This window comes from Oncorhynchus gorbuscha, linkage group LG10 (genome assembly GCF_021184085.1).
Source record: "Oncorhynchus gorbuscha isolate QuinsamMale2020 ecotype Even-year linkage group LG10, OgorEven_v1.0, whole genome shotgun sequence".
Taxonomy (NCBI): Eukaryota; Metazoa; Chordata; class Actinopteri; order Salmoniformes; family Salmonidae; genus Oncorhynchus; species Oncorhynchus gorbuscha.
Window position 1 is genome coordinate 6,594,278 of NC_060182.1, and position 20,603 is coordinate 6,614,880.

Below are 20,603 nucleotides of genomic sequence, written 5' to 3' on the forward strand. Positions count from 1 at the left end.
AAAATATATATATATATTTTTTACAATACTACAGTGGTGGTCATAATGAGCATAATGTCTGTGGATGATTTCTCTCCAATACGATAGCATGGATGGGTTCAGGGTGGTCAAGCTGAATGAAGTCATTCGGCAGATGGATATTGTGATAACCTGCACAGGTAAACTAGAAACCAATCACATCAATCATTTATATATATATATATGACAACTGATGTTGTATGAATATATATGTATCAATCCAATCAAAAATGTATATATATATATTCTCAATCAATCAAAGCAATAATTTATATATATTTATACATACATTTGTGATTTGATTGATACATATATATATTCATAAAGTCATTTTTCACAACATCAGTTGTCACAAAATGTCTTTCCAGTAACTCAGCCTCGAGGGGCAAGCGGAAGCACAGTGGTCCCAGAAAGCAGACGGATTCATTCAATTCCACTCTGATAATCATACAAACATAAAACACCCTGTATCTTCAAATTGAAATGCCCCAGCAGATGTCCATGTTTATGACTCAGCTTTATCCCACCAGACGTCACCTGTTTAAACCACGCAGTGTCTTTATCAAACCAGTTGGTGACTCACTTCATAACAGATTGCAGTCATTATTCTCTCTATCTCTCTCTCTGCCTCTCTCTCTCTGCCTCTCTCTCTGCCTCTCTCTCTGCTTCTCTCTCTGCCTCTCTGTCTCTGTCTCTCTCTCTCTGCCTCTCTCTGGCTCTCTCTCTGTCTCTCTCTCTCTCTCTCTCTCTCTGCCTCTCTATCTCTCTCTCTCTCTCTCTCTCTCTCTGCCTCTCTCTCTATCTCTCTCTGTCTCTCTCTCTGTCTCTCTCTGTCCCTTTCTCTCTCTCTGTACTACCGATGACTTACCTAACAATGTACATTTCAATCAGAGCTCAGATGAGCAAGGAGTGTTCTGACTACGTTGGTGTCTTGATGTCACTCAGGCAATAAGAACGTGGTGACCAGAGACCAGCTGGATCGGATTAAGAACGGTTGTATAGTCTGCAACATGGGACATTCCAATACTGAGATTGATGTGGTGAGTTACTTTTGGTTGGGTGGGTTGGTGTGGGTGGTCTGCTGCTCTGTCACTAACCACTGTGTCTGGTCTCTCTCCCATCTAGGCCAGCCTGCGGAGCCCGGAGCTCACCTGGGAAAGGGTGCGTTCTCAGGTGGACCATGTGATCTGGCCCGACGGCAAGAGGGTCATTCTGCTGGCTGAGGTACTGGACACACACACACACACACACACACACACACACACACACACACACACACACACACACACACACACACACACACACACACACACACACACACACACACACACACACACACACACAGTACCTGGTCCTGTTGGCCGAGTTACAGTACCTGGGTCTGTTGGCCGAGGAGTATTTCTATTGGCCGAGGAGTATTTCTAATAATGCCTTTTGTGGGGAAAAACTCATTCTGATTGGCTGGACCTGGCTGCCAATTGGGTGGGCCTATCCACTCCCAGTCCCACCCATTAATGTGCCCCTGCCCAGTCATGTGAAATCCATTGATTAGGGCCTAATGAATTTATCACAATTGACTGATTTCCTTATATGAACTGTAACTCAGTAATATCTTTGAAAATATTTCATGTTGCGTTTAGAGGTCGACCGATTATGATTTTTCAACGCCGATAACGAGGACCAAAAAAAGCCGATCCCGATTAATCTGCCGATTTTTATATATATATTTGTAATAATGACAATTACAACAATACTGAATGAACAATGAACACTTTAGTTTTAAGTTAATATAGTACATCAATAAAATCAATTTAGTCTCAAATAAATAATAAAACATGTTCAATTTGGTTTAAACAATGCAAAAACACAGTGTTGGAGAAGAAAGTAAAAGTGCAGTATGTGCCATGTAAAAAAGCTAACGTTTCAGTTCCTTGCTCAGAACATGAGAACATATGAAAGCTGGTGGTTCCTGAGTCTTCAATATTCCCAGGTAAGAAGTTTAAGGTTGTAGTTATTATAGGAATTATAGGACTATTTCTCTCTATACCATTTGTATTTCATATACCTTTGACTATTGGATGTTCTAATTGGTACTTTAGTATTGCCAGCCTAATCTCGGGAGTTGATAGGCTAGAAGTCATAAACAGCGCAATGCTTGAAGAACAGGTAGTCAGCCTGCAACGCAGTCTCCTCGTGGAATGCAATGTAATTGGCCATGATCGGTGTCCAAAAATACAGATTACCGATTGTTATGAAAACCTTGAAATCGGCCCTAATTAATCAGCCATTCCGATTAATCGGTCGACCTCAAGTTGCGTTTATATTTTTGTTCAGTGGAAGATGAGATCGTCCATCCTATTACAAACAAAATATGTTTATAAAAAACAGGTGAACCCTGTTGATTTATTTATTTCACCCATTTTTTAATGTTATATATTTTTTGTGCATCTCTGAGCAATGTTCTATCGATTCTCATGGTCATGTCATGTTTTGAGATTAAATTTGTTTTTCAGGATACTGAGATGGAATGAGCTTTAGTTTGTATTTCAGGATACTAAGATGGAATGAGCTCTGGTTTGTATTTCAGGATACTAAGATGGAATGAGCTTTAGTTTGTTCAGGATACTAAGATGGAATGAGTTAGTTTGTATTTCAGGATACTAAGATGGAATGAGCTCTGTTTGCCCAGTGTTAAGATGGAATGCTCTGTTTGGTATACTAAGATGGAATGAGTGTACTTTGTATTTGGTGATGGAAGTATCAGGATGTACTAAGATGGAATGAGTGTAGTATCAGGATACTAAGATGGAATGACTCTAGTTTGTATTTGTATACTGATGGAATGAGCTCTAGTTTGTTTTCAGGATACTAAGATGGAATGAGTAGTACGTTCAGGTTGTACTCTGAGGTGTAGTATCAGGGTGTACTCTGTGGTGTAGTATCAGGGTGTACTCTGACGTGTAGTATCAGGATGTACTCTGTGGTGTAGTATCAGGGTGTACTCTGTGGTGTAGTATCAGGGTGCACTCTGTGGTGTAGTATCAGGGTGTACTCTGTGGTGTAGTATCAGGGTGTACTCTGAGGTGTAGTATCAGGTTGTACTCTGAGGTGTAGTATCAGGGTGTACTCTGTGGTGTAGTATCAGGGTGCACTCTGTGGTGTAGTATCAGGGTGCACTCTGTGGTGTAGTATCAGGGTGAACTCTGTGATGTAGTATTAGGGTGCACTCTGTGGTGTAGTATCAGGGTGCACTCTGTGGTGTAGTATCAGGGTGTACTCTGTGGTGTAGTATCAGGGTGTACTCTGTGGTGTAGTATCAGAGTGTACTCTGGGGATCTTCTTTCATAGCTGGACTCAGAAGAGCATAACACACAGATATCTCTTCTAATCTCTGTTTTGATTTCAAAGTGCATTGTCAGTTTCCCTGTGAATGGCTCCATGACTGACCAGTTGGCTTGTGTAATGTGTGTGCTCTGTGTTTCCCTATAGGGTCGTCTGTTGAATCTAAGCTGTTCCACAGTCCCCACGTTTGTTCTGTCCATCACAGCTACTACTCAGGTGAGGCATCTCGTTTGTTCTGTCCATCACAGCTACTACTCAGGTGAGGCATCTCGTTTGTTCTGTCCATCACAGCTACTACTCAGGTGAGGCATCTCGTTTGTTCTGTCCATCACAGCTACTACTCATGTGAGGCATCTCGTTTGTTTAGATGACAGTTGTGTCAAAAACACACAGAAAAACAATTTATTTTCTATTCCTAAAAATATTAATTTAGTTTTTTTAATGTCTTTTTTTTTTAATGCTCGTCGTATAAACTGTACCAATTTTTAAAAACATTTTACCTTTATTTAACCAGGCAAGTCAGTGAAGAACACATTCTTATTATCAATGACGGCCTGGGAACAGTGGGTTAACTGCCTGTTCAGGGGCAGAACGACAGATTTGTACCTTGTCAGCTCAGGGGTTTGAACTCACAACCTTTCGGTTACTAGTCCAACCTTTCGGTTACTAGTCCTCTAACCACTAGGCTATGCTGCCGCACCAATAATATCTAAGCAACCCTAAATTGAATGTGAAAATGCTGAGGTGTTTTTTTTTTACTAGTCATACTTGTTGCTTTCGAGGTTTGCTGAAGACCAGACTTGAGTTAGGATATCTCCTGCTCTCCTGTTGTTCTGCTGCTACCTGAGCTTTGTGGGAATGGGATGTTGGCAGCGTTGAGACTCTGTGGTGAGACTCTGTGGTGAGACTCTGTGGTGAGACTCTGTGGTGAGACTCTGTGGTGGTCTGTGTCTCTCCGCAGGCTCTGGCCCTGATTGAGCTGTTCAATGCTCCTGAGGGACGCTACAAACAGGATGTCTATCTGCTGCCTAAGAAGATGGGTAAGACCTGGGCCTGTCCGTAATGGCACCCTATATAATCCCTTTTATAGTGCATTACTTTGGACCAGGCCATAGGGCTCTGGTCAAAGTTAGTGCACTATGTAGGGAATAGGGTGCCATTTGAGGAGCAGACCATTGATCTGCATACATACAAGTAGTCTCTGACTGAGCCTTATTGGTGAACATTTTCATGAATTCATGTGATAAATGTGTACACATAGGTTTCAATGGGCAGTTTGTTGTAATGTGGCTCGACGTCGCCACCTAGTGTTTTGTTTTTTACCACGATGCTCCATTTCACTAACAAGTATGTGTGGGTTGTGAGTAGTGAACTACAAAAGAGGCGTTCCTCTTCACAATCCACCTGTGTCCTCCATCCAGATGAGTACGTGGCCAACTTGCACATGCCCAACTTTGACGCCCACCTGACAGAGCTGTCTGACGAGCAGGCCAAATACATGGGCCTGAACAAGAATGGACCCTTCAAACCCAACTACTACAGGTACTGAGACTTGTCTTTTCTCTGATCTGATTGTCTCCCTATTGGAACATTTAAGTGAGCCTTGTCCGAACCAGAACTGTCCATGTCTCCTGTTACAGGACATCTGGTCGAAGGGCCTTGAGAGCCATCAGGTCCCATTTTGAGAGTCTTTGGTATGACTAGACTGGGGATCAACTCTGCGATAGGGTTGGAGTGAGGACCACTATCAAATGTCAAGCTAAACAATTAGCCTGGGCTACAAACTAAGGAATACAAATACATCTAAAAGTGCAATAAGAAATTCTAAATGCAAAATGTCAAAAACCAAGTCAGCAAGAAAACAAAAAACAAAACAAGTATTCTCTCATCAAATATTTTGAGGTAATATTACCAGTTGCCACGGTGATGACTCGGATGAGTTTGTCTGTATTTGAGTGAGTGTGGTGATGGGTGTTGGGGAAAACAGTCCAGAAGGATGATCTGGGGGTTTGAGTTTTAGATGTGGGTTAGTAAGTGGTACTAACTAGTTCTGGAAAAGGGAAAGTAAGTTCATACACTCATGGAACAGCAACACAGGACAAAACATGATATGGCATGGTCCTGTATTACACTGATATTATGTAGACACAATTCAATCAAACTGTAGTCACATGATTGTGTTTTAATGAAATCATACCTACTGTCTATGTCTCCAAGGTATTAATGGACATGGACAACGCGGTGACCTGCAAGCAGCAACATATGGAATAAGTGAATATAAATATCTCTATTTTATTTGATAAGTTACTACAAAAGGGAAGAATAATAATCATTTTGCTTTTGCTGAATATAAATGTTATTATTAAACATTGTCACACGTAATAATATTGATTATATCTAACTTGTAACGCGTTATAATATTGATTATATCTAACTTGTCTGTCAGGTGCATTAATCTAACCATGCATATCAAACAGCAGAGACCAAGTACATGTTCCAAATGGCACCCTATTTCATTTGTAGTGCACTACTTTTGACCAGAGCCTATGGGTAGTAGTGCACTACATAGGGAATAGGGTGCCATTTGGGACTTTGGGCCAAGAGAAGTAACCATTAAAAATGTTAAGTCATATAATTTTAGTCTGCTGGCTATGCTTTAATCTCTTGAGGTATCAATTTAGTCACAATCACAATGTTCATTAATGTCAATATGTCACTGTTACTGTGTACACACACACATACTGACATTTTAAATTAAGTACATTCCATGAGCCGGAATTGTGTTTGTGATCCGAACTGGGCTGTTTTAATGTCTGGTGAAGCATTGAAGAAGCTACGTGTCATTAAGCTGAGAGTCGATGTATCTTCACAGCGACTTGCTATCAGTTCACCTCAATGTTAAGTTTCATTCGTGGCTATTTGTTATGTTTGAAATTATTCTCTATTTTATAGATTTAAAAGCACAGTTTGTCCAAGTTGATTTGTAAAGTCTCTCATAGAAAATGTTCTGCTGTCGCTAAATGGTTCTGTTGAATTTTAAAGTCGTATGTTGACAGACATGCCTTGTGGTGATTTCTGCTTTCACTTGCTTATGTTGATCATCTGAATTATTTATACTTGTGATTGTTGTAACTGGATGTATGATATAGCAGCAATAAGCTCATCCTATAATTAATAAACAGAAATATACGTTTATAATTTGTTTGTAGAATTTGTGTGTGTGTGTGTGTGTGTGTGTGTGTGTGTGTGTGTGTGTGTGTGTGTGTGTGTGTGTGTGTGTGTGTGTGTGTGTGTGTGTGTGTGTGTGTGTGTGTGTGTGTGCATTGGCAATATTAGCGTGTAAATCTTGTTGGGCAAAAAATAAAAGTGGGATGCATGTCAGCAAACCAACCATACAACACGACTTTTGACCGGTAGTGTAAATATATTTTATTTTAGCTAAAACATGTGGGGCTATAAACCGGTGGGGCTTTGCCACTGTGTGTGTCAGAGAGAAGCACCCATTTCCAATGTTACATTCTTACCTTTTCATTTTTCTAGTGAGGTCCACGTCTAAAACGACTTTTCATGTTCATAAATGCTCTTTCGCGCACTTTCCCGAACCTGTTGCCTATTGCCTTTTCAAAACGGTCCAGAATGTTAGCTCTCCGCCCTGTGTTCAGCTCTACTGGTGTGGTGTCGGGTTGCTCCAACTCTAGAATATTCACCGGCTTTCCCAGAGCGTCGCAACGGCTGCAGTAACTAATATTAGTTACTGCAGCTGGGAAAGCCGGTGAATATTCTAGAGATTTACGTGTCACAGAAGAAGTGTGATCATTCTAGAAAGCTGTTTTTATGTATATAAGCCATGGATCTCTCTCAGTTGAGGTATATCTTTTTGGAATAACCACACGACTCAAGAGCAAAGACCCGAGCAGGGGGGCCGGAAACCACTCAGGACTCAAAACGAGGTCCTTCAATATATCGAAGAGAAGAACCAAAGCTGTCTACCGTTGTAAGTTATAATGTTGACGCTGACGGACAGTTCGTAGACCATACAGGCCTATACAGTTACCTTAAATGGATTGATTATTGGTTCTTCTGACTATAAACAGGGAGAGAAAAAAACGTGATATTACCAAAACCATTAAAAAAATGTAAATGACCCGAATCATATCATAAAGTATAAATGTCATAATAATAATAACAGTAAGACCTTTCATAAAATACAGAAAATATTAAATCATGATAATAAAATGTTGTTCTTAATCTTACTCATGCAGGAACTCAAACAACAACAACAACAACAACAACAACATTAACCAAGATGTCTTCAGCAAAGGGAGTTTCCATTGGCATTGACCTGGGCACCACCTACTCCTGTGTGGGGGTGTTCCAGCACGGCAAGGTGGAGATCATCGCCAACGACCAGGGAAACAGAACAACCCCCAGCTACGTGGCCTTCACCGACACAGAGAGACTCATTGGAGACGCAGCAAAGAACCAGGTAGGTCCCACTTTGGAAAGTCTGTCTAATCTTGTAGATTAATGTATTTTGTTTTCAAAAAATAAATTTATATTTAAATTATTTCACTGCAGGTGGCCATGAACCCCACTAACACTGTGTTCGACGCCAAACGCCTGATTGGAAGGAAGTTCGACGACCAGATTGTTAAGTCAGACATGAAGCTGTGGCCCTTCAAGGTGATTTAAAATATATATTTTTTCGTTTTGAAAAATACAAGCTCAAATGTATTACAACCAAGTGCTCATTATTCTACAAATTGTAACAGAAAAATCACAAACAAATAAACACAAAAACACGTACAGTGTACATATACATACATATACATACATACACATACATACATACATACATACATACATACATACATACATACATACATACATACATACATACATACATACATACATACATACATACATACATACATACATACATACATACATACATACATACATACATACATACATACATACATACATACATACATACATACATACATACATACACTAAAAGACGTGAAAAGCTTGAGTATATCAATAGACTTCATGACCTTGTTGTTCTCACTCTTCTAGGTAATCAGCGACGGTGGAAAGCCCAGAGTCCAGGTGGAGTACAAGGGAGAGACCAAGGCCTTCTACCCCGAAGAGATCTCCTCAATGGTCCTGGTCAAGATGAAGGAGATTGCTGAGGCCTACCTGGGCCAGAAGGTGTCCAATGCAGTCATCACAGTCCCAGCCTACTTCAACGACTCCCAGAGGCAGGCTACTAAAGACGCTGGGGTGATCTCTGGACTGAACGTCCTGAGGATCATCAATGAGCCCACGGCGGCGGCTATCGCCTATGGCCTGGACAAAGGCAAGAGAGGGGAGCGCAATGTTCTCATCTTTGATCTCGGCGGAGGCACCTTTGACGTCTCCATCCTGACCATCGAAGACGGGATATTCGAGGTGAAGGCCACAGCTGGGGACACTCACCTGGGAGGGGAGGATTTTGACAACCGCCTGGTCAACCACTTTGTGGAGGAGTTCAAGAGGAAGAACAAGAAGGACATCAGCCAGAACAAGAGGGCAGTGAGAAGGCTGAGGACAGCCTGTGAGAGGGCCAAGAGAACTCTCTCCTCCAGTTCCCAGGCCAGCATCGAGATCGACTCCCTCTTCGAAGGCATGGACTTCTACACCTCCATCACCAGGGCTCGGTTTGAAGAACTCAACTCGGAGCTCTTCAGGGGAACCCTGGACCCGGTCGAGAAGGCCCTGACAGACGCTAAGATGGACAAGGCTCAGGTCCACGAGATAGTCCTGGTCGGTGGCTCCACTCGAATCCCTAAGATTCAGAAGCTCCTGCAGGACTTCTTTAATGGAAGGGAACTCAACAAGAGCATCAACCCAGATGAAGCGGTGGCTTACGGCGCTGCCGTCCAGGCGGCCATCTTGATGGGCGACACCTCTAAGAATGTCCAGGACCTTCTCCTCCTTGACGTGGCTCCTCTGTCCCTGGGCATCGAGACGGCTGGAGGGGTCATGACTGCCCTGATCAAACGTAACACCACCATCCCCACCAAGCAGACCCAGATCTTCTCCACCTATGCTGACAACCAGCCAGGTGTGCTCATCCAGGTGTACGAGGGAGAGAGAGCCATGACCAAGGACAATAATCTGCTGGGAAAGTTTGAGCTCACGGGTATCCCTCCCGCTCCAAGAGGAATTCCACAGGTCGAGGTGACCTTTGACATCGACGCTAACGGCATCCTGAACGTGTCGGCGGTGGATAAAAGTACAGGCAAGGAGAACAAGATCACCATCACCAACGACAAGGGGCGACTCAGTAAAGAAGACATAGAGAGGATGGTGCAGGACGCAGACAAATACAAAGCTGAGGACGATGCCCAGAGGGAGAAGATAGCAGCCAAGAACGGCTTGGAGTCCTACACGTTCAACATGAAGAGTAGTGTAGAAGATCCAAACCTGGCTGGGAAGATCAACGAGGATGACAAGAAGAAGGTTGTTGAGAAGTGCAACCAAACGATCTCCTGGTTGGAGAACAACCAGATGGCTGAGAAAGAGGAGTTTGAATACCAACAGAAGGAGCTGGAGAGAGTGTGTAACCCAATCGTATCCAAGCTCTACCAGGGGGCGGGAGGGGCTAGTCCAATGGGGAGTTGTGGCAGCCAGGCTGGGGGCGGTGCTAGCTCTCAGGGCCCTACCATTGAAGAGGTGGACTAAATAATCAATCAGTAAATCAATTGCCGATCAATGGATCAATCACTAAAGAGGCCTCATAAGCTAATGGTGTTTCTAATATAGGTACTGTTTGTCAGCTAGCTCAACTTTCATAGCACTATATATGTACATAGATTTGCTGTCACTACAAGTGCACTTTATTTTTTGTCAAATTTTCAATCCTAAACTGTTTGCAGAAATGAATTAAATGGTGATTACGTGCATCAAAATTATGAGGTCAATATTTATTTGTTATTTATTTGACCACTAAGTGAAATGCCATGCCTGGTTGTTTTTGTATCATTCTTCTCACATACACTCTCTCACAATACAACCACAGTTCAGATAAATGTTTTTTTTTTCTTTTTATAAATCCTTTGTAATTATATTACCATTCAAATGTTGAAAAAAAAAAATACAAATACTATACTCAAGTTTATACTCAAGTAATAATCGTGTTTATAAACAATGTACTCTACAACAGTAGAGTGATTGACATTTATATTCAAACCAAACTTGATTATGTATGTTTCGATGGATTATTCACTCTATACTCAAGTGAACATAAATACGTCCCAAATGGTACCCTATTCCCTATATAGTGCACTACTTTAGACCAGAGCCCTATTCCTTATATAGTGCACTACTTTAGACCAGAGCCCTACGGCACCCTATTCCCTATATAGTGCACTACTTTAGACCAGAGCCCTATTCCTTATATAGTGCACTACTTTAGACCAGAGCCCTACGGCACCCTATTCCCTATATAGTGCACTACTTTAGACCAGAGCCCTATTCCTTATATAGTGCACTACTTTAGACCAGAGCCCTACGGCACCCTATTCCCTATATAGTGCACTACTTTAGACCAGGGCCCCATGGCACCCTATTCCCTATATAGTGCACTACTTTAGACCAGAGCCCTACGGCACCCTATTCCCTATATAGTGCACTACTTTAGACCAGAGCCCTATGGCACCCTATTCCCTATATAGTGCACTACTTTAGACCAGAGCCCTATGGCACCCTATTCCCTATATAGTGCACTACTTTAGACCAGAGCCCTATGGCACCCTATTCCCTATATAGTGCACTACTTTAGACCAGAGCCCTATGGCACCCTATTCCCTATATAGTGCACTACTTTAGACCAGAGCCCTATGGCACCCTATTCCCTATATAGTGCACTACTTTAGACCAGGGCCCCATGGCACCCTATTCCCTATATATAGTGCACTACTTTTGACCAGTGCCCATAGGGTAGTGGACTATGTAGGGAATAGGGTTTCATTCAATTATGTGTTCGATTAAACCCGTAACAGTTTAAATGATTGGTTTCGTTAGTTTATTCTCAAGATGTTATGCATCAATATGTACACTAGATGGCAAGCAAAGATAATCATTATTTCAAAATAGGTGATTTTGAACCTGTTCACCTTTTGAAGCCGACTTGTCTTGTGTAATGAATATGAATATGCTAATATGCTCATCAGAATACTCTTTACAAGTGTAAACACTTGTGAGCAGAATTAAATGAAATTTGACTCTAGGTCTGAAAATGAAACGCATCACAAGATGGGGGATGAAAGTATTACGAAGCTGAACAAAAATATAAACACAACATGCAACAATTTCAAAGATTTTCCTGAGTTGCAGTTCACATGAGGAAATCAGTCAATTGAAATAAATTCATTTGGCCCTAATCTATGGATTTCACATGACTGGGAATACAGATGGTATGTTGGTCACAGATACCTTAAAAAAAAGGTAGGGGCGTGGATCAGAAAACCAGTCAGTATCTGGTGTGGATCAGAAAACCAGTCAGTATCTGGTGTGGATCAGAAAACCAGTCAGTATCTGGTGTGGATCAGAAAACCAGTCAGTATCTGGTGTGGATCAGAAAACCAGTCAGTATCTGGTGTGGATCAGAAAACCAGTCAGTATCTGGTGTGACCATTTGCCTCATGCTGCGTGACACATCTCCTTCTCATAGTGTTGATCAGGCTGTTGATTGGTGGCCTGTGGAATGTTGTCCCTCTCCTCTTCAATGGCTGTGTGAAGTTGCTGAATATTGGCAGGATCTGGAACACACTAACATACACTTTGATCCAGAGCATCCCAAACATTCTAAATGGGTGACATGAGTATGCAGGCCATGGAAGCACTGGGACATTTTCAGCTTCCAGTAATTGTGAAACGAAAACGGGCCTCAGGATCCCGTCACTGTATCTCTGTGCATTCAAATTGCCATCGAATAAAATGCAATTTTATTTGTTGTCCGTAGCTATGGGCATATCATAACCCCACCGCCACCATGGGGCACTTTGTTCACAACGTTGACATCAGCAAACCGCTCGCCCACACGGCACCATACACTCAGTCTGCCATCTGCCCGGTACAGTTGAAACTGTGATTCATCCGTGAAGAGCACACTTCTCCAGTTGCCCATTGAAGGTGAGCATTTTTTATTTATTTTTTAAACATTTATTTAACTAGGCAAGTCAGTTAAGAACAAATTCTTATTTTCAATTATGGCCTTGGAACAGTGGGTTAACTGCCTGTTTAGGGGCAGAACGACAGATGTGTACCTTGTCAGCTCGGGGTTTTGAACTTGGAACCTTTTGGTTACTAGTCCAATGCTCTAACCACTAGGCTACCCTGCCGCCTGAAGTCCGTTACGAAGCAGAACTGCAGTCAGGTCAGGTGAGGACAACGAGCACGCAGACGAGCTTCCCTGAGACGGTTTCTGACCATTTGTGCAGAAATTATTTGGTTGTGCAAACCCACAGTTTCATCAGTTGTCCAGTCGGCTGGTTGCAGACGGTGAAGAAGCCAGATGGGGGAGGTCCTGGACTGGCGTGGTTACACTTGGTCTGTGATTGTGATGCCAGTTGGACATACTGACAAAATCTCAAAAACTATGTTGGAGGTGGCTTATGCTAGAGCAATGCATATTCTGTCTGTCAACAGCTGTGGTGAACAGTCATCATGCCAATTGCACGCTCCCTCAAAAACTTGAGACATATGTGGCATTGTGTTGTGTTACAAAACTACACATTTTAGAGTGGCCTTTTTATTGTCCCAGGCACAAGGTGCACTTGTGTAATGATCATGCTTTTTAATCAGCTTATTGATATGCCACACCTGCCAGGTAGATGGATTATCTTGACAAAGGAGAAGTGAACAAATTTGTGCACAACATTTGAGAGAAATACACTTTTGGTGTGCATGGAACAATTCTGGGCTGTTTTATTTCAGCTCATTTAACATTTATTTAACCAGGCAAGTCAGTTAAGAACAAAGTCTTATTTTCAATGACGGCCTAGGAACAGGTGGGTTAACTGCCTGTTCAGGGGCAGAACGACAGATTTGTACCTTGTCAGCTCGGGGGTTTGAACTTGCAACCTCCCGGTTACTAGTCCAACGCTCTAACAACTAGGCTACCCTGGGTCTCACACTTCACATGTTGCGTTTATATATATATTTTTGTTCAGTGTACACACTTATTTCCAAAGTGGTCATGGCATTAGGACACAACAGGTAACGTTAATGCTTATTCTATCCCCATGCAATTGTTGTTTTTCTTCTTCATTCAGCAGTTAAGTAGATACAAGGATAACTTGGTGGTAATGCATTTATGTCAAATCCACCTCCTCAAATGAAGGAGACGTATCTTAGTCAAAGAGCATCAGTGCGAGGAAGAGAAACATTCAAGAGTGAAGTACAGGCATCGCATCACATTCCCTCCTGATTGCAAGAGCACATGTGTTACGAGAAGGAGAAGTGAAAGCTCCTCTTGCACAACATCACTTTTTAATAAAGATAGAAGAAAAATAATTGTTGATAATATAGAAAATACAATCACGATGCTCCGATTTTCTAATGATGTTGTTATGAAGAGGTGATCCATGGGTAATAACGACGGTTACTTCTTGACCATATCTCAAAGGACTTGTATAAGTGCTGATCGGCACCTTGGTAGTAACACACGAGTGAGGAATTTATATAGACAATGATGTGTAGTTTGAAATACACCTGCTGTATTACAGCAAAGGAAGCTGCCCATCTTTCAACTCATATAATTTCATTTTTATAGAGGTGTGTGTGTGTGTGTGTGTGTGTGTGTGTGTGTGTGTGTGTGTGTGTGTGTGTGTGTGTGTGTGTGTGTGTGTGTGTGTGTGTGTGTGTGTGTGTGTGTGTGTGTGTGTGTGTGTGTGTGTGTGTGTGTGTGTGTGTGTGTGTGAATTCATTGTTTAGCTATCCTAACTGAGTCTCTCTATATATAATGAGGTGTAGCCCTGATGTGTTCTCAGCCTACATTGCACAGCGCACCCAACAAGTTGCTGACACAGGTCTGCATGAATCTACTGATGGGGATATTTTTATTAAACATTAAATTAAATTAAAGGGAGTGCCATAGAATAATATCTCCTTCAAATGACTCTTCAGCGCAAAAAGGGTTAATTTATTGGGGCTGTTGCACGCCCCAGGCAGCCTGCAGGATGTGTTGGTTGTGTCGTCTCTGACTGACTATGGTGAGGCTGAGGGAGGAGGAGGAGGGAGGATACTTCTGGTTGGAGAAGCAAAAGATCCTGAACCTTCCTGAAAAAACAACCTCACACATCTCACGCACCTCTCTCCCTCGAGGACGACATCGTCGCAAATTGATGGAATATTGCAAGCGCGTTTATCCATTTGGATCATAGGGGTCAACTTTCATGTGAAAGAAACTTGTTCGATTTATTTATTTTTTTGACGGGGGGGGGGGGGACTCAGATGGATTTCGTGACTAAGGTGAGGACCTTGGGTTATTGCTTTTAAGCGGCTCCAATCACTTGACAACATTTACATAGAAATAGCAGCTCTCCAAATTTGCACAATTTATAGATTCGATGTAGAATACAAACCTCCCAATATTCCATCATTTGAAACTCTCGTTTAAGGTCGCGAAGTAGGTATCCTTGACTGAACTGTTGAATTATTGAAGCTACAACATTTGCTTATTTATAGACATTGGGATATAAATCATTTATATTAATACACAAATATTTTGTGAACAAAAACCCGCCAATCCCAGATTTATATAGATATTTTGAGATTGCGAACATTATTTAGGGGAGGTATTTATCGCAGGTGGTTTTTATTCAAGGCCACTCTGTCTGCCGCTCGCATTGGACTTGTTGAAGCAGAGAACCAACAGTCGACGGGGCGAAGAGTTGGAGAAATGAGTCGTATCACAAGGACTGACATGAGAACGAACTCTGAACCGTCACCGTGTAGTTGCTTCAGGGGTATATAATAAAGGATAAACACAAACCAACCGAATAACCAACCGTATATTCATCTAAATCTATGATCAGCTCGGTGTGTGTTTCGTCTTACCGAGGACGAAAGTCAGGTAACAAACCTCCGTCCAAGACATGTCTGAAGGAAGAGATGACCAGGGGGGAGGACTCGGAGAAAATTGTTATCAATGTTGGTGGCACAAGACACGAAACTTACAAGAGTACACTTAGGACCCTACCGGGGACACGCCTGGCCTGGTTAGCCGACCCGCCAGAGACAAACACAAACAAGGAATCCCTCCCCGTAGGACACATATCGCCAACTACAAACGAGTTATTTTTCGACAGGCACCCTGGCATATTCGCTTATGTGTTGAATTATTATAGAACTGGCAAGCTTCATTGCCCCGCCGATGTCTGCGGGCCTCTTTTTGAAGAGGAGTTGGCGTTTTGGGGGATAGATGAGACCGACGTGGAGCCGTGTTGCTGGATGACATACCGGCAGCATCGGGACGCAGAGGAGGCACTGGACATATTCGAACCACCGGACCCAGATGACACGGACGATGAACTACCCAGACGGTTCGGCATTGAGGACTGCCCGGAAAGATCGAGGGGATGCTGCGAAGTTTGTCAACCAAAGATATGGGCACTCTTTGAGGACCCCTACTCATCCAGGGCTGCAAGAGTAAGTGTACATTTTTTTGTTTTGCATAATAAACCAGGGTCGCTACAATACTATTGTAATTTGTAGGAATAGGCGTCCCGTTCACAAACTCCCACAGTTAATCTTTAGAATAATGCAATGCAATCAACAGGTGTGTGTCTGTTCTGTCACTTGCATCTGGCTGCTGTGGAACAGCAAACAAGACAAGCCGCTAGCAGGAAAGAATGCGCTGGTGTGGAAATAGCATCGTACGAGAATGTTGTTGTGTCACTAAAATCAAAGCCATATTATTTTCCTGCGGTCGTTTAATTAACATAGGGGTTATACATATCAAATCACATTTTTATTGGTCACATACACGTATTTAGCAGATGTTATTGAGGGTGTAGCTCTACAGGTTACCATTAATGACATGAGGATTCTATGACGAGAATGCAATCTCTGGCATTATGTACTACTACTACAGTATATATAAAACAGTCCAATTCAGACACGTTGAAGTCTTATAGGCCTATTTTCATGTTCACCTATGACTGTCCCTACGACTGTCCCAATGACTGTCCCTATGACTGTCCCTGTGACTGTCCCTATGACTGTCCCTGTGACTGTCCCTGTGACTGTCCCTGACTGTCCCTATAACTGTCCCTAAGACTGTCCCTATGACCGTCCCTATGACTGTCCCTATGACTGTCCCTATGACTGTCCCTACAACTGTCCCTACGACTGTCCATACGACTGTCCATATGACTGTCCCTACGACTGTCCCTGTGACTGTCCCTACAACTGTCCCTACGACTGTCCCTACGACTGTCCATATGACTGTCCCTGTGACTGTCCCTGTGACTGTCCATATGACTGTCCATATGACTGTCCCTATGACTGTCCCTGTGACTGTCCCTATGACTGTCCCTACGACTGTCCCTATAATTGTCCATATGACTGTCCCTGTGACTGTCCCTGTGACTGTCCCTATGACTGTCCCTATGACTGTCCCTGTGACTGTCCCTATGACTGTCCCTATGACTGTCCCTACGACTGTCCCTATGACTGTCCCTGTGACTGTCCCTGTGCCTGTCCCTGTGACTGTCCCTGTGACTGTCCCTGTGACTGTCCTTGTGACTGTCCTTATGACTGTCCTATGACTGTCCCTATGACTGTCCCTGTGACTGTCCCTGTGACTGTCCCTGTGACTGTCCTTGTGACTGTCCTTGTGACTGTCCCTGTGACTGTCCCTGTGACTGTCCCTATGACTGTCCCTATGACTGTCCCTATGACTGTCTTGCCCTGGCACCTTATCATAGCAGTAACAGCCATGAGCAGCATGAATAGTTGTTATCTCTCTGTCATGAATGTGTGTCATATTGTGTCTCATGCTCATCACTTAAAAATAGACTCTTATATGTTTTCGTAAGTAGGCAGATTTCCATTGACCCAGGTTTATTTAACAACGGCAATGTCGCAAAAAAATATTACTGGACACGTCCCAGCTAGCCGATTCCTGCTGAGAGTCAGGGGAACTCTGCTGAGAGTCAGGGGAACTCTGCTGAGAGTCAGGAGAACTCTGCTGAGAGTCAGGGGAACTCTGCTGAGAGTCAGGGGAACTCTGCTGAGAGTCAGGGGAACACTCGGTCGACGTCATGTGGTCTGAGTCTGGGCCTCCTTCTGCAGTATTACTTATGGCTAGGATGTGGGGATTGAGCTCGGGCCGATTCCTGTGTGAGTTATCTGGCCCAAATGTATTACTTGGGGCATGGGCCGATTCTGGTGTGAGTTATCTGGCCCAAATGTATATATTACTTGGGTCTCAGGCTGATTCTGATGAGAGTTATCTGGCCCAAATGTATTACTTGGGGATCGGGCTTATTGGGGCTACTCTCTGGCAGATGATTATATAATTAGCATTTCATGATTTATTTTTCCATATTTTCTCCCATTCTTTCTATGATAATTGTATTTTTTTAACATTTAAATTAAATTCTTTAAGAGTCCTGGCCGCGTTCGGTGAGACCCATGAGGCGACACACAATTGGCCGAGCGTCGTCCGAGTCCGGAGAGGGTTTGGCTGGCCAGGATGGCCTTGTCCCATCGCGCTGTAGCGACTCCTGTGGTGGGCAAGGTGCACGCTGACATGGTCACCAGGTGTACGGTGTTTCCTCAGAAACAAAATGTATATATTTTTTTGTGTGAATGGGAATCATTTTTATGTATAAAATAGTCATATTTAAAATGACTAAATCGGTTAATTTTGTATAGATTTATTTAAATTTGCATCGGGGGGATGCTGGTAAGATGTCGGCAAAGTCGTCTGAAATCCGGGAGACCGAATTGGGCCGATTCTGGGCAGTCATTCATTTTGATTCCAGGCCCAGTCCGACACCCGATTCCGAGCTGATTCAATCAGTTCCGGCCTCCGGGAAGAGGGCCGTTTCTGGGCCGATTCCTCATTGCTAGCTGGGGTGTAATGGAAACGGCAGATATAGGAGACATTTTATCTGTACGACAGGGAAGGATTTTTATTTTGTCTAACTTTCTGTATTACAACAAATGATGATGGAAACTGTGTTTTCCAATAAATTATTATTGTAGAATACTTTTGAAGGTACAAGGGGCACCTGATGTCATTACATATTTATAAACTCCATCATTTACATTTAAGTCATTTAGCAGACGCTCTTATCCAGAGCGACTTACAAATTGGCATTCACCTTATGACATCCAGTGGAACAGTCACCATCAAATCAATTTACATTACATTTACATTTCACTCTTATCCAGACATATTTAGACCATCAAATCAAATTGTATTGGTCACATACACATATTTAGTAGATGTTATTGCGGGTGTAGAGAAACGCTTGTGTTCCTAGATATCTAACAATTCACAACAATACAAACAAATCTAAAAGTAAAATAATGGAATTAAGAAATATATAAATATTAGGACGAGCATTGTCAGAGTGGCATTGACTAAAATACAGTAGAATAGAATACAGTATACACATTAAAATAGTAAAACAGTATGTAAACATTATTAAAGTGACTAGTGTTCCATTATTAAAGTGGCCAGTGATTCCATGTCTATGCACAGTGGGCAGCAGCCTCTAAGGTGCAGGGTTGAGTAACCAGGCGGTAGCCGGCTAGTGATGGTTATTTAACAGTTTGATGGCTTTGAGATAGAAGCTGTTTTTCAGTCTCTCGGTCCCAGCTTTGATGCACGTGTTATGACCTTGCCTTCTGGATGATAGTGGGGTGAACAGGCCGTGGCTCGGGGGATTGATGTCCTTGACGATCTTCTTGGCCTTCCTGTGCCACTCGGGAAGGGTAGGGCAGGTAGCATGAGTTTCTACTCACCAAAGTAACAACGTGGTCAAAGACTTAGTAACTTAGTTGTAGTCACAATGTGGTTACCTATAACTACAAAAGTAGTTGTGTTTTGGGGTTTTGAAATATTTATCACCTTTTTTTAGAAGCACTCTTTCTCAACATCTTATGGAGAATCTACTCTTCGTTTGCTCGAGCTGGCTATTGTTGCACCTGTTTCCTCCAGCATCTTCACAAGGTCCTTTGCTGTTGTTCTGGGATTGATTTGCACTTTTCGCACCAAAGTACGTTCATCTCTAGGAGACACAACACGTCTCCTTCCTGAGCGGTATGATGGCTGCGTTGTCCCATGGTGTTTATACATTTACATTTACATTTAAGTCATTTAGCAGACGCTCTTATCCAGAGCGACTTACAAATTGGTGCATTCACCTTATGACATCCAGTGGGACAGTCACTTAACAATAGTGCATCTAAAACTTAGGGGGGGTGGGGTGAGAGGGATTACTTAACCTATCCTAGGTATTCCTTAAAGAGGTGGGGTTTCAGGTGTCTCCGGAAGGTGGTGATTGACTCCGCTGTCCTGGCGTCGTGAGGGAGTTTGTTCCACCATTGGGGGCCAGGGCAGCGAACATTTTGACTGGGCTGAGCGGGAGCTGTACTTCCTCAGTGGTAGGGAGGCGAGCAGGCCAGAGGTGGATGAACGCAGTGCCCTTGTTTGGGTGTAGGGCCTGATCAGAGCCTGGAGGTACTGAGGTGCCGTTCCCCTCACAGCTCCGTAGGCAAGCACCATGGTCTTGTAGCGGATGCGAGCTTCAACTGGAAGCCAGTGGAGAGAACGGAGGAGCGGGGTGACGTGAGAGAACTTGGGAAGGTTGAACACCAGACGGGCTGCGGCGTTCTGGATGAGTTGAAGGGGTTTAATGGCACAGGCAGGGAGCCCAGCCAACAGCGAGTTGCAGTAATCCAGACGGGAGATGACAAGTGCCTGGATTAGGACCTGCGCCGCTTCCTGTGTGAGGCAGGGTCGTACTCTGCGGATGTTGTAGAGCATGAACCTACAGGAACGGGCCACCGCCTTGATGTTAGTTGAGAACGACAGGGTGTTGTCCAGGATCACGCCAAGGTTCTTGGCGCTCTGGGAGGAGGACACAATGGAGTTGTCGACCGTGATGGCGAGATCATGGAACGGGCAGTCCTTCCCCGGGAGGAAGAGCAGCTCCGTCTTGCCGAGGTTCAGCTTG

General features: G+C 43.2%; 3 protein-coding genes across 5 annotated transcripts in view; all 3 read left to right on the forward strand.

The window, feature by feature from the left end:
* The window catches only part of LOC124045477 (S-adenosylhomocysteine hydrolase-like protein 1), a 47,390-nt gene extending 40,837 nt beyond the window's left edge, over nucleotides 1-6,553 (forward strand). For 2 of the 3 annotated variants that reach the window (XM_046364794.1, XM_046364791.1), the window contains 7 exons: nucleotides 88-158; nucleotides 964-1,058; nucleotides 1,144-1,242; nucleotides 3,508-3,576; nucleotides 4,322-4,400; nucleotides 4,782-4,902; nucleotides 5,578-6,553. In XM_046364794.1, coding sequence (XP_046220750.1) covers nucleotides 88-158; nucleotides 964-1,058; nucleotides 1,144-1,242; nucleotides 3,508-3,576; nucleotides 4,322-4,400; nucleotides 4,782-4,902; nucleotides 5,578-5,584 — 541 coding nt within the window. In that variant the 3' untranslated portion in view covers nucleotides 5,585-6,553. Of the gene's footprint in view, nucleotides 1-87; nucleotides 159-963; nucleotides 1,059-1,143; nucleotides 1,243-3,507; nucleotides 3,577-4,321; nucleotides 4,401-4,781; nucleotides 4,910-5,577 lie in introns of those variants that run through there. The other variant, XM_046364792.1, reaches the window with a different exon arrangement.
* Nucleotides 6,554-6,684: 131 nt separating this feature from the next.
* On the forward strand, nucleotides 6,685-10,310 carry LOC124045478 (heat shock 70 kDa protein-like). Its single transcript, XM_046364795.1, has 4 exons — nucleotides 6,685-7,354; nucleotides 7,623-7,846; nucleotides 7,939-8,043; nucleotides 8,440-10,310. Exons 2-4 carry the CDS (start codon nucleotides 7,667-7,669, stop codon nucleotides 10,087-10,089), a joined length of 1,935 nt encoding a protein of 644 aa, XP_046220751.1. The 5' UTR covers nucleotides 6,685-7,354; nucleotides 7,623-7,666; the 3' UTR covers nucleotides 10,090-10,310.
* A 4,327-nt stretch (nucleotides 10,311-14,637) lies between these two features.
* Nucleotides 14,638-20,603, forward strand: part of kcnc4 (potassium voltage-gated channel, Shaw-related subfamily, member 4) — a 71,164-nt gene continuing 65,198 nt past the window's right edge. The window contains exon 1 of the mRNA XM_046364796.1: nucleotides 14,638-16,059. Coding sequence (XP_046220752.1) covers nucleotides 15,439-16,059 — 621 coding nt within the window. The 5' untranslated portion in view covers nucleotides 14,638-15,438. The remainder of the gene's footprint in view (nucleotides 16,060-20,603) is intronic.

What these genes read in the sequence shown, in the direction of transcription:
- LOC124045478 (XM_046364795.1), top strand. Translation starts at nt 7,667, where the DNA reads ATGTCTTCAGCAAAGGGAGTTTCCATTGGCATTGACCTGGGCACCACC. An exon ending in GAGACGCAGCAAAGAACCAG is followed by an intron (nt 7,847 to 7,938) that starts GTAGGTCCCACT and finishes ATTTCACTGCAG; the next exon opens with GTGGCCATGAACCCCACTAA. An exon ending in TGAAGCTGTGGCCCTTCAAG is followed by an intron (nt 8,044 to 8,439) that starts GTGATTTAAAAT and finishes TCACTCTTCTAG; the next exon opens with GTAATCAGCGACGGTGGAAA.